The sequence below is a fragment of the Vombatus ursinus genome, unplaced genomic scaffold, assembly GCF_900497805.2.
Source record: "Vombatus ursinus unplaced genomic scaffold, bare-nosed wombat genome assembly UNPS02014804.1, whole genome shotgun sequence".
NCBI classification, from domain to species: domain Eukaryota; kingdom Metazoa; phylum Chordata; class Mammalia; order Diprotodontia; family Vombatidae; genus Vombatus; species Vombatus ursinus.
This window is the reverse complement of record NW_020954582.1, coordinates 13,840,246-13,854,135: the sequence shown is the minus strand read 5'-3', so window position 1 is coordinate 13,854,135 and position 13,890 is coordinate 13,840,246. Positions and strand designations below refer to the sequence as shown.

At 40.5% G+C, this 13,890-nt stretch overlaps 1 protein-coding gene across 1 annotated transcript in view; it reads left to right on the top strand.

The window, feature by feature from the left end:
* Positions 1 to 3,583, top strand: part of CACHD1 (cache domain containing 1) — a 248,537-nt gene extending 244,954 nt beyond the window's left edge. Inside the window, exon 29 of the mRNA XM_027873998.1 lies at positions 1,758 to 3,583. Within this exon, the coding sequence (XP_027729799.1) occupies positions 1,758 to 1,996 (239 nt within the window). The 3' untranslated portion in view covers positions 1,997 to 3,583. The remainder of the gene's footprint in view (positions 1 to 1,757) is intronic.
* Positions 3,584 to 13,890: the final 10,307 nt, after the last annotated feature.

The window sequence follows — 13,890 nt, the reverse complement described above, 5'->3', positions numbered from 1 at the left end:
AAAATGTGGGCCTGGAAGGGAGCGGGGAATTCCAGGAGGGGAAGGGAGGAGGAGAAAGCCTCGCAGGCATGTGCCAGGGGCAGTGGAGGTTGGCTGTGGCGTCAGCATGGGGAGAACAGCACGGACCCCAGCTTGGCTGAGATGTAAAGTTAGCACGCAAGGGAGAGTCAAACGAAATTGCTCCAAAGCCGGATTGGGAAGGGGTTCTGTGCCAAAATGAGTTCATATGGTTCTTACGAGCAAAAGGGAAACACTAAAATTCTTTGGAGGCAACTGGATGGCTCAGTGGATATAGAGCTGGGCCTGGAGTCAGGAAGAAAGACCTGACTTCAAATCCAGTTTCAAATACTTATTAGCTGTGTGACCCTGGGCAAGTCACTTAACCCTGTTTGCCTCAGTTTCCTCATTTGTAAAATAAGCTGGAGAAGGAAATGGCAAACCACTCCAAGATCTTTGCCAAGAAAAACCCAAATGGGGTCACAGAGAGTTGGAAACCACTAAAAAAACTGAATAACAACAAAACTTCCTAAGAAAGGGAGTAATGTGGTCAGGTCTGTGCTTGAGGGTCATCACTTTGGTAGCTGTGTGGAGCATGCATCGAAGAAGGGAGAACCTGGAGGCAGAGAGACCAATTAAGAAGCTCTTGTAGTAATAGAGGTGAGAGGTCATGAGGACCTGAGTCATGGTGCTAGTCAAGTGAATGGAGAAGAGACAGCTATGAAAGGTGCCAGTAAGGTGGGATCAGTAACACCCTCGAGGGATGTAGGGATGGGCGGGGAGGGGAGGAGTGAGAGTGAAGAGTGGAAAATGACTCCAAGGTTGCAAACTCGGAAAATTGAAGGAATTGTGGCACCCTGGACAAAAATAGGGACATTAATTATGAGAGGGGTGTTTGAGGAAAAGATGAGTGCCCCTTTGGATGTACTGGGTCGGAGATGGCCCGGGACGTCCAAGTGGAATTGTCTAGCAGGCAATTGATGATGCAGAGCTGGAACTCTGGAGAGAGATGAGAGCTAGATATAAACAACCTGATTCATTTGTATATAAAGAGTAGAAGAGGAAGGTAATTGTGCTTCCCTTCACATTCTCTGCGTGCACACAGGGGGCTTTCTGTACCTACATACACCTATCTAGGTACTTACAGATGCTGCAGCACCCCCTTCCAGTCAGCCGTAGCTACTAAAAACTAGCAGCCACAACCATAATAGTAACAGCTAGCATCTAGACAGCACTTCAAGGTCTGCAAAGTGCTGTTAACTAATTGGATCCTCCCAACCACTCTGTGAGGCAGGTGTTCTCATTATCTTCATTTTACAAATTATGGAAATAGAGGCGGATAGAAGTTATATGACTTGTCCATGTTTGAAGCAGGACTCGAATTCATTCCCAGTCCCAGACTCTCGGCACCACCTGGTTGCCTAAAGAAGAATGTTTCCATACCAAAAGCCTTTGCTACTATCAAATGGTTCGATGTCCCCCATAGAATATAAGGGCAGGAACTATTTCACTTTATGTGTCTTTCCTTAGCACCTAGCAATCGATTAATCAATAAATATTTATTAAGCACCAGGTACTGTGCTAAGGCCAGGGATATAAAAAGAGGCAAAAGATAGCCCCTGCCCTCAAGAAGCTTACAATCTAACCTAATCTAGGACAGTTCCTGGCACATAGAAGGTGCTTAGTAAATGCCTGTTCATTGCTTGATTGAGATGGGAACCACCCCCCAAGCCTCTAATTTCTTTTTCTTTCTTCTACAGGTTATAGCACTATGAGTCCCCAAGAAGATAGTGAAAATCCTCCAGGCAACAATGACCCATTGTCAGCCGGGGTCGATGTTGGAAACCATGATGAGGATTTAGAACTGGATACGCCTCCCCAGACTGCAGCCCTGCTAAGCCACAAGTTCCACCACTACCGTCTACACCACCCTACCCTTCATCACAACCACCACTTACAGGCAGCGGTGACAGTACATACTGTGGATGCAGAATGCTGACAACCTCATCTTCCCCTTGAAGAGGAGAGAAGAGAAGATGGAAGAGAAACTGGAGAGAGGGGTTGGGGTGGAGGTGGGCTGTGGAAGACGGAAATTCATGTTGAAGAGACAACTGGTGTCTGGGTGTTGCTAGGAGTGGCCAAACTCATTTCCTGCTTGTTTTAAAATGGTTAAGAACAACAAATTACATTTAGGAGAATGTAAGACTGGCTTGGAAATGGAGGGGAAATAAAGTCTGATTAATGGACCTGCCATAACATGAATAAAATGGGAGAGAGGGCAGAGCTCCAAACACAGGGATGAAACTTTCAAAGCCCTCATCAAGCGGAGCCAGAGGAATGTGTCAAGGAGCCAGGGCCATGCAGCTTTCCTTAACTGGAAGAGTGTAAATCCACTCGAGCTGGGACCCAGGAAGGCAAGATGTCCAGCTGTCACGTACAACCATTTGGGTTTGCTTGTTTATATCCCAAGATTCTACTTGGTTGCTAGAAGATCCATTGAGCTGGCGTTTGCAATATGGGACCCACAAGGATAAGGTTGAAACAATGCATCTCAAAATTTCTAAGTAAAGGATTATTTTTCTACTATTTATTGAATTTACAAACATTCATGAACTTTGGGAAGGGCGGGGAGAGAGGGAGAAGACTTGGACACAATTATCTACAAATATAATCGCTGTTTTTTGTGTGACAGTGAAGTGCTTCTTTTCTCAAGGAAATCTCTTGCTCACTTAGCTGATACACTCCCACTGCCCCACTCTGCAAAGTGGGAAAATGAAGAAATCCTTCAGGCTTGTTGACATGCATATTCTTTATTACATCATTTTGCAAGAGCAGACGTCATGTGTTGTAATACAGTATTCTTTCTGTGTGTTTGATGGGCATAGGCAGGGGCAAAAGCTTGTCAGAAGCATCATCCAGAGAAGCCTGGGCATCTCCTTTGGAACTCTCCAAACTCAACTTTTCCCCGGTTGCTGACCCCACCCCAAGAGATCCAAGTACCACCCCGGAAGCCTCTTCAGCAAGGGAAGCAAAGGCTTCATCTCGTGGCTGATCCCCAGACGACCCATAAATGAAAATCCCATCCTATTTTGATTCGGAAGCTATTGGCTATACCAGCAGAGAATAAAGCAATGTGCTATAAAATTCTGCTCCTTATAAAAGATTTCATTGAAATCTTAATTAGAAGCTGCTGCCAATTACCTGGAATTTAACACTACCTTGAGATTCGTACAGGGATTAATCAGATCTGTCTAATGCAACATGGAACATCATAACTGAAAATTAATGTTCTAATAACAGTGTTGTATTTTAAATTCACATTTGGTGATTCAGCTATGTTATAAAAACAGTTGCACAGTGCATATAGTAAGTCTCCATTTATATGTAGGGTTTTGTTTTTTTTTTTTTAAAGTCACAGAATACTGTTTTAATGATAGGGTACTTAATACTGTATAATGTAAAATGTGGTTTTTAAGGAGTACAGTCAGTAACCATATGTGTGCTATCCAGAAGCCCCTTTATACTGTGTATAAAATTGCAGTCTCTAGTGAAATAAACTGTATATAAAGTCGGGTTTAGTAGATTGCTTTTGACTCTGTAGTGTGATTTGTTAACCCAGCCCCTGGTACTTAGAGGCAAATTACATCATCTTTTAAAATTTACCATTTCACAAAGGAACTCCAAAGGTGTTGCCCTTGGGCCAGTTTTGGGCCTTCTGATATTGAAATGATGACTAGTCTTCAGAATACAGTGAGATGAAAGTTTAAAACTTATATTAAAAATGTATATCCATAGCCTGTTCTGCTTAGCTAATTCAGCATCATTTAACTAAAAGCAGGGATTCTCTTCTGGCCAGGGAGACAGTTGGTAAGTCCCCTAATTCCTGCCCCCACCACCACCAATTCTACTCCATATCCTTTTCTAAAGCTGGGCTCCTCGTGGAATGGGAAAACATTCCCTCAAGGATGGTAATATTAGATTTTCAAAAGAAAAGAATCACTGAGACTAAAGTATTAAAAACATCCGAAGACTAGACCAGAAAGGAATTTATAGCTGTTGAGGTAAGAGTCACTGCTTCTTCACTTTGGAGGAAAGGAATTTGAATGTTTATACCATATGCCCAATGCCTTGTGAATCATGGCACACCATGGAGACATGCGATGGAAACAAAATGGAGCTGAGGACAAATACTGGCTTGCCCGTCACCCAGGAAAATGGAGGTGGGTGGGTTATATGATAAGAGTAAAGGAGAACAGATGGACAGCCCAACTGTTGTACTGACACCCAGGAATTTTTTTTTAGAGTCCTGAAGGAAGATACTCAGCATGCCAGCTACTATCCATCATCCTCATGCAAGATTTAGGAAGAAATATTCAAGAATCCCCCAGAATGAGAAGCCATGGATAGGTTGTGACCTGTACCCACATAGACAATACCAATAAACCTACATGATGGAGATCATAGAGTCAGCAAACAGTTGATTTACACTGGGTTAAGAAAAAGGAAGATGAAATTACGTTTCTAAGGTGGTAGGATATGAAGGAATCCCACAAAATCTTCAACTTTTTATGTACTAATACAGGCAGGAGAATTTATTAAAAATCAGTCAACTGGCATTTATTAAACACTGCATGCAAGACACTGTGCTAAGTGCTAGGGATACAAAGAAAGACCAAAAAAAATGTGGTTTCTACCCTCAAGGATCTCACATTCTAACGGGGGAGACAACAGTCAAACATTTATTAAATGTCTATGTGCTAAGCAGTAGGGACACAAAATTAAAAGACCATCTTACTCTCAATGATCTCACCATGTAATGTATAAGATACATGCAGAGTAGATGGGAAAAGCACATTTCAGAAGAGAAAGCACAAGCAAATAGGAGTGGAGGAGGTTGAGAAAGCCCCCTGCTTAGAAAGTGGAGCATGAACTGGATCTTGAGAGAACCCATGGAAGTGACAATGACAGAAAAGCATAGAATATCAGTTTATTAACTTAAAAAGAGAGAGATCTCCATAAACAATTTCACAACAGTTTTGACAGAAATGAACAACAAAAAAGGTAACCCTTGCATACTGAAAGATGAAGTTATCAGTTCAACATCAGAAAAAAAAAAAAAAACAACTTTCTTACACTTAGATCTGCTCCAGAGTTCAAAGGGCTGCTTTGGCGATTGTGAGTTCCCTGGCGTTAGCAGTCAGATGTTCAGATGTACAGGGCTCTTCTAGAAGGAATTCAAATTCAAGAATAGGCTTAAAATCAAGGAAATGTGAATGAGAACAGGTTTGAGGTGCTCCTGGACACCCACCAAATTGGCCAAAAAAAATGATGAAATTCCTTGTTGGTGCAGCTGTGGGAAAGCAGGTATGCTATTATGTTGCTGGTAGAACTGTAAATTGAAGCAATCCCTTTGGAGCCCAATCTGGCAATCCATTAGAAAAGTAACAGAAGCCAGTACCACCCCATTATTCTGATTCTCCCTGCTGGGACTGATGTAATTAAAAGAATGAATGAAGAGTCATTTGTTACAGTGATTACATGTAACAACATGTCATAAAATATAAGAGATTCCTGTACAAACATCTTTGTAGCTAAACACCAGAGACAACCCATACATCGGTCACTGGGAAATGTCTAGATAAGCAATGATAACCTGATGTTATTGTTGTACTGGAAATTATTAAAGAAATGGATTTTTGAACTCAGCCAATGACTACCAAGAGGCTTCATCAATAACAGGTCATGCCAGACTAAGTTTCTTTCCTTTTTAGATAGGGTTATAAGAGGAATGATGAAGATACAGTTTACCTATATTTTAGTGAAGCATTTGATAACATTTTTCACACTCATGAGAAAGAGGGAGAGATGCACATTAGATGACATGTGGATTCATTATTGGTTCAATAGCCACTTCTAAAGCTTCCTCACTAACTGTTCAATATCAACTTTGATTTGCACTTGGCCCTGGGTTATTTAATGTTTTTATAAATCACTTGGAAGGAGGTGTAGACAGTCGAATTGCTTGCCTTCTCAATGAGGGGGGTGGGGAGGAAGGAAGAGAGAGAATTTGGAACTCAAAGTTTGAAAAAAAGTGTTAAAAAATGTTTTTACATGTAACTGGGGAAAAATAAAATACTAAATAAATACACAAAAATACTAAGCACCTCATAGACCAGTCAAAAGAAGAAGAAGAAGAAGAAGAAGGTGTAGACAGAATGCATATGACACAAACCTGGGAAAAATTGCTATCACATGGAATGATTCAAAAAGTTTTTGACAGATGGAGCCAAGATGGTGGAGTAAAAGCAGTGACTTGCTTGAGCTCTCCCCCAAACCCTTTCAAATACCTGTAAAAAATGGCTCTAAACAAATGCTACAGCAGCAGAACCCACAAAAATACAGAGTGAAATAAATTTTCAGCCCAAGACAGCCTGTATGGTTGATCAGAAAGGTGTATCACACCAGACTGGGAGAGAAGCGCAGTTCAGTGTGGGCATGCAGGCAAAACAGGCCTCGGTGAACCTGGAGCAGGCCTCAGAGGACTGAATCTCAGGTAGCTGTGGCAGTTTCCAGACTTCTCAACCAACAAATGCCAAAGACAACTTAGAAGGTCGGTAAGAAAAGTCTGTGACCACAGTGGGGGGTGGGGAGGGGAGTGCTGCTTCTAAAGCTCAGCCCACAGACAGAGGGGGAATCACATGGCTGATCAGAGGGGGATTGCAGGGATCTCTTTGCTGGTGCTGAGGCAGGATTCTCTTGCTTTGCCTGTGGTTGGATCTGGGTCACAGTTCTGGGTGGTGATCCAGGGGCAAGGAGGAGCACTGGCATGGTGGAGCTTGTAGTGGCTGTGGAGAGGGAATCCTCCTCACAGTTCCAAGGCAGAAAAGAGTGCTTGTGGTCACTCGTAGACCAGAGTGCAGGCAGGAAAGGAGTAAACACCTCGCCCTTGATCATACCACCTTGGAAAAACTGAAAACTTACAGGTCCCTAGAATTATCTCTGAAAACAACTCCACAAAACCTCCAAAGCTTGGGACAGTACATTCTCCACACTGGAAGCAGACCCTACCTTAACAAAAAGTTTAAAACTCAAGTAATTGGTTGGGATTATGAGCAAGCAGCACAAAAAGAGTCAGACTATATTATCTTACTTTGGTGACAAAGAAGATCAAAACATACAACCAGAAGAAGACAACAAAGCCAAAGCTCCTACATCCAAAGCCTCCAAGAAAAATATATCAGTCCCAGGCCATGGAAGAGAAGCAAGTAAAAGAAGTAGAGGAAAAATTGGAAGTGACGCTAAAAGAGAACCAAAAAATACTGAAGAAAATAAACACCTTAAAAAAAATCACAGAATCTTTCTTTGGTGACAAAGAAGATCAAAACATAAAACCAGAAGAAGACAACAAAGCCAAAGCTCCTACATCCAAAGCCTCCAAGAAAAATATGAATCAGTCCCAGGCCATGGAAGAGCTCAAAAGGGATTTTGAGAAGCAAGTAAGAGAAATAGAGGGAAAATTGGGAAGAGAAATGAGAGTGATACAAGAAAATCATGAAAAACAAGTCAACAGCTTGCTAAAGGAGACCAAAAAAAAATACTGAACGAAAAAAAAAGTTTCTGACAGCTTAGATCAAAGGTCACCCAGCTTCTTCCATAAAGGGCCAGATAATAAATATTTGGGGTTTTGTAGGCCAAGAGGCAAAATCAAAGATAATATGTAATTACTTATATCACTAGAGAGAAAACAAATTTTGAGAATTTTTTATTGATGAAATTAAAAATATAATGATAATAATTGAGTCTAATTTTTTGTGATATGTCTGGTAATAAGGATGAAATTCTTTTTGGGGAATAACATTTCATTTAATTAGAGTTCAAAATTAGTGTTCCCTATCTTCAAAATTAATTGTCAATATTCATCTGTTGATGCTGCTCTGTAATGAGATTTTACATATTTCATATTTGAAAATGTCTTTTCACACAGATTGATACTGCCAAACACTGATATCAGTCCCCAAGGGTATGATTTTAATGGAACATATTTATCACTTGGAAGGCCTTGGCAGAATTCTATCAGATTTTTGTCTTGAGAGCTGCCTTTTAGCATATTATTGCTAATAATAATAACATTGCAAATTAATTACTTCATTTGATCATTACGTGAAAGCTCCTCAATTGCAGTTAAATGGATTTTGAAATATGAGAATTATTTTTGCCTTGCATTGTGATCCGAAAACCACTGCAGGAATTAGCTTGAGCCTGGAAAATATATCCATTGCAAATTTGTCTGAGAATGGAGATCTCACTTTTTTAATTCTTGACAACATGAGAAGTAATAAAGAAGTTTGATATTACTCGTGATTGAAACAATGGTAGTTGTGTTCATTACATTGACTTTACTGCAGTATAAGCTTTGCATCTAAGTGCTGTTTGGCTTTGTAATTTTAGATTGATTTCATTAAGAAACATTATGAAGTCTGCAGCAACAGCTAATTTCCAAAGTGTTCAACAATCTTGAATGAGCAAAGTTCTCATTCAGACAAATTTCAATCTCAGCACTGAGCTGGAAAAAATTATAATAAAACTTTTTTCTCTATTTTTCTTTTGACATGATGAGTATTCACTGGTAACAAAAGTAAAATAAGATGTCACAGAACCGTGAAATACGAGGCACTCGAAATGTTGTCGAGTTTTAAGTGGGATTTGTAGAGCTACTAGCAGCAAAGCCAACTGATGAGAGCTCCTGGTGCCATTGGGGTGCAAAGCAGCAGTAGACAATACAGAAATGAATGAGCGTGGCTGTGTTCCAAGAAAACTTTATTTATGGATGCTGAAATCTGGATTTCACATCATTTTTCACATGTCACAAAATGTCATTCTTCTTTTAATTTTTTTTTCAACCATTTGAAAATGTAAAAACCATCCTTAGCTCATGGGTCATACCAAAACAGGCTAAGTTTAGGGCTGTAGTGGGCACCAAGGCTGGCAGGCTGTAGTTTGCCCATGAACTGGTAGATGAGATCAATGAACTCAATAAATGGCATTTAATAAGGATAAATGTAAAGTCTCACGCTAAGGATCAAAAAAAAATCAGTTCACATATTTTAATGGTTTTTTTTTTGCTTTTGTTTTCTTTGTTGTTTAGTTATTTTTTAGACGTGTCCAACTCTTCATGACACCACTTGGAGTTTTTTGGCAGAGATACTGGAGTGGTTTGCCATTTTTTTCTCCAGCTCATTTTGCAGATGAGGAAACTGAGGCAAACAGGGTTAAATGACTTGCCCAGGGTCACACAGCTAGTAAGTGTCTGAGGCTGGATTTTAATTCAGGAAGATGAGTCTCCCTGATCGAAGACCCCAAGTTCTATCTATTGTGCCGCATAGCTACCTCTTTTTTTTTCTTGGAACAAGGTTAATATGGAAATTTATTTTTCATGTCTATACATATCTATAATGAGGTTTTTTTCTCGCCTTCAAAATATACCGAGAAAAGGCAGGGGGAGAATTTGGAACTAAATATAAAATTGAGTTTTTAAAAAGTAGCTTCATACTAGACATATACAAAATGCTCATCTGTATACGGGTTAAGCTAGATAATCTCTAAGCTCTCTTCCAACTCTGAGATAACATGAGTCTAAGAAAATAAGAAATACAAGGAAATATGGAAAGACAGACAAAAAAATGCAAAGCTAGGAAAGCAAAGCTAAAATAGCGGATACATTGACCAGGAGTATACCAAAGCAAAGCAAAAACCTTGGTGAAATAAAAAGACCAACTGGGAGGGGAACTGAAGGAGAAGTCAGATGACCTGGCCCTGAGTCCCAGCTCTGCTGTTTACCAGCTTTGGGGATCTTGGCATGGAGCATCCCCGTCCGGGCCAGTCTCCTCCTCTGCAAGATGTGAAGGTTGGACCAGATGTAGGCTTCCTTTCAGCACCAACAGACTATGAATCTGTTCTTGCTATTAGCTTGGGAAATAATCCTGATTGTGTGCTTGTTTGGGGGTGGGGAAGATTTTTTTTATTATTATTTTTTTATTTGTTTTTGTAGACACTATTATTTGATTTGCAATAAATAAAAGAAAAATCTTTTTTAGGGCTTCCCTCTATAGAAAATACAGATGGTATTTACCAAATTTGGGGTTCCTAAGTCTCTCCTCTCCACCCAGCTTTGCACAAATCAACTTGCAAAGTAAAGCAGCAAAGGCCAAATAAAAGTGGTTTAAAGGGAACATGAGTTCCCTGATCCCTCTGTATCCTGTGCTTCTCACCTCCCACTTGTTGCACAGTGGGCTCCCCTGCCGGGGCTCTGGAAGGTTTATGACAGTATTTGTTATCCCTCTCCTGGGTCATATGAGGCCCTTAACCTTCACAGACCCTGGGACACGAAGAACTAAGTAACTCCTATGTCATTCTTTGCCATTAGAAAGGGAAACCTGGTCTCCATTGCCAAAATAAGAGCCGAGCCAGGACTACACTGTTTGCTACAAACCCCATCCATCACACTGTCCTTGCGGTGTGGACTCCATGAGGCTGGATTTCTTTTGCAGATTCTCTCAAGGGTTTCTTTTTTGTTTGTTTGCATTTGGTACTCAGGAGCCAACTTAGGTTACGCTTAGACCTCAGTCAATGTGTTTTTTGGAGTAGTTCTCTAGATTTAATGGGACAGCCTCACATTACAGTTGAGGGTGACTGAGGAATGTGCTATTTAAAAAAAAAAAAACCCTGGGAGATCACTTAAATCCATTTCCCTGAGCCAGTGTCTTTCTGTAATAATGGCTTGCGAAAGACATGTGACTGGTAAAATAATCATTCCACCTAGCACAACAGTCTCTCCTCATCCCTGTCCTTTTGGGGGCTGTTTCTGAACTTCATAAATAAGGATTTTCCTGGCAGGCAGACAATACTACATTCAGAAATATAGGCATTTAATACTTACTTGTGACATTGTTAGCTCCATAGAAGCACAAATCAGATAGTAATAAATCTGTGTGAATAAAGTCTGTAAACTTGTAATGTCAGGATAAAAAGCTAATGGATATGTAGGGCTGTTGTCTTCTGACCCTTATTTCCGATTTCTTCTGTGTAGGCATACCTCATTTTATTGTGCTGTGCTTTATTGTGTCTCTGAGTCACATTTTGTTCATTCTCGCAATATTCCAAAATTTTTCATTACTATTACATCCTTTCTGGTGATCTGGATCAGAGATTTTTTTTGCACCGTATAAGACGGTGAACTTAATTGATAAATGTTGCATATGTTCTGACTGCTCTCTCTCTACTCTTCTCTCCTTCTCCTCAGGACACCCTAATCCCTGAGACACAACAATATTGAAATTAGACCAATTAACAACCTTACAATGGCCTCTAAGTGTTCAAGTGAAAAGAAGAGTCCATCAATGTAGCAAACTTCATTGTTGTCTTATTTTCAGAAATTGCCACCGCCACCCCAGCCTTCAGCAACCACCGCCATGATCAGTCAGCAGCCATTGACATCCAGGCAAGACCTTCCACCTGAAAAAGATTACGACTTGCTGAAGGCTCGGATGATGGCTAGCATTTTTTAGCAATGAAGTATTTTTAATAAGGGTATTGTTTTTGTAGACACAATACTATTGCACACTTAATAGATTACACTAGAGTGTAAATATAACTTTTATATTCACTGTGAAAACAAAAATTCCTGGGACTCACTTTATCGCCATAATCACTTTATTGGGTGGTCTGGAATTCGACCTGCAATAGCTCAGAGGCATGACCGTATGTAGCTTGTTTGTGTGGATTTGTTTGCATGTTGAGAGCTGCTGCAGGGCAGCGGTTGTCTTTTGTTTCCCTTTGTGTCCCCAGAGCTTAGCACAGTGCCTGGCACATAGTAGACACTTAAGTATTTATCGATTGATTGATTAATCCTGTTGATTCCCTAGTCCTACTTCTCTGCCCCTCACACCCAGGGTTCATTGGCTCCTGTTCCTTTTCTCATCTCTTAATATAATTGTAATGAAGGGCTGGTCAATGAGGGCCAGTCTTTGGAGAATGCTCAGATACTCCGTGATAATTTCAGCCTCTAGAACACATGCAGATATTATGGGCCTGTTCCTAATGCAACCACGTGGGAACTTTGGGGAGCTGGTTGCTGCAGTTATTCAAGGGTCAATAATATGCGATGGTGGAATGTCTTCTAATTGGTTGAAGAAACAGAAGGAATGATAACAGAGCAATGTCATAAAAGTAAAAAAGATGAAAGAACCAAGAACATAAGGTCATCAACAAGGTCAAGGAGTGTAAAGACTGAGAAAAAGTGATTCCAGAGCTGTTGTGAGGTCTTTGGAGGAAAATAAGGGAGCTCACTGGTAGCCACTGAGAAGACAGATGGTCTTTTGTAGGAGTTTGGCAATGGAAGGGGACGAGATAAAGGATGGTAACTTGAGAAAATGGCAAAGTCCGACGCAAATTTTCTAGGGATAAAGGAGATCTGGATACGTTTGTAGGTAATAGGTAGAGAGAAACTGAAAACGGGAACTAAAAAGAGTGATTAATTGAGGCAGCTACTCTGAAGAGTAGTAAGGAAGAGAAGAAAGGAATAAAACAGGGAAGAGAAGGAAAGGAATAAAGAAAAGTTTACTTATTCATTGGAAGGTAAGCTCCTTGAAGGAGCTTTCATTTTTGTGTCCCTATCGCATAGCACAGTGCTAGGTACATAGCATACATACATACACATATATGTGTTGCGTGTTTGCATATACATGTGTGTATGTATTATACATGTGTGTGTATATACATGTATGCGTATGTATGTGTATACATGTACATACATGCATGTATCTGTGTGTGTATCAATTTTAATTTAATTAAGAAAAACTGCCAATTGGCTCTCGTCAATTATTCAACAAATTTATGAAGCATCTACAAACCTAATGCTAATAACTGTGGGCAGTGTTAAGATGAGTGAGACACAGTTCCTTTCTTTCTTCTCCCCTCCCCACATGACCTAGGACAGTGTTTTGAATCCTGGACCAAGTGGAAAAACTACACGGCGTCCCAGAAAGGGTGCTAGCCTGAAAGTTAGAATTTGTCCATTCTGGCTCTGACTGCAGAGCTATTACTGGAGTCTGGGCTGCCTTTGGGTAAGTCGCTTCGTGTCTCTGGGCTTTGGTTTCCTTCATCCCTCTCTGGGCTCTGTTTCTGACTATGTGAATGTCTTTCTCCATCATGATTCAGCAGCCTTCTCTCCCTGGAAGATCCCTTCACCCCTGTTGCCCCTTGCTTTCATCAGTCAGTTCCTTCCAGATTCTCCATCTGAAGAAAAGTGCTCAGGTCAGCCACATTCACTCCTTTACCCACCTTGAGGCTAACTCCCGGCTCTCTGGACTTCTTTCACCACCACGCCTGCAAAAGCCTCTTCTCCCCGCCTCTCCCTTTCCAGCTCTTCTACTTCCTTTTATGATTTTTCTTCCCCTATTAGAATGTAAGTTCTTTGAGGGCAGGCAGTTACATTTACCTTTCTTCACATTTGTATTCCCAGAACTTAGCACAATACTTGGCACCTAGTGAGCCTTAGCAAATGACTGCCTTGACTCTGTTTCCTCCTCTGTAAAAAGAGGGATTGAGATGATTGGATGAGATGATTTAAAAAATCCCACCCAATTCTAATATTCTATAATCTATGAACTAATGTAGGTAAGTCAAGTTGTCTTATTATACTTATGTGATGACCTGATTTCCTCTAGGCAGTTTCATGCTATCAGCAGGGAATCCAATACAGAGATAATCCAAAAATAGAAAGCTTTTGTCTTCTTTACTTAAACCACAGAGAATTTTAAAACTAAGAGAAATCCACAGCAGTAGAAATGGTCCCTTATAAAATGGATGTTAACTGTGTCAAAAGAACCCGTACAT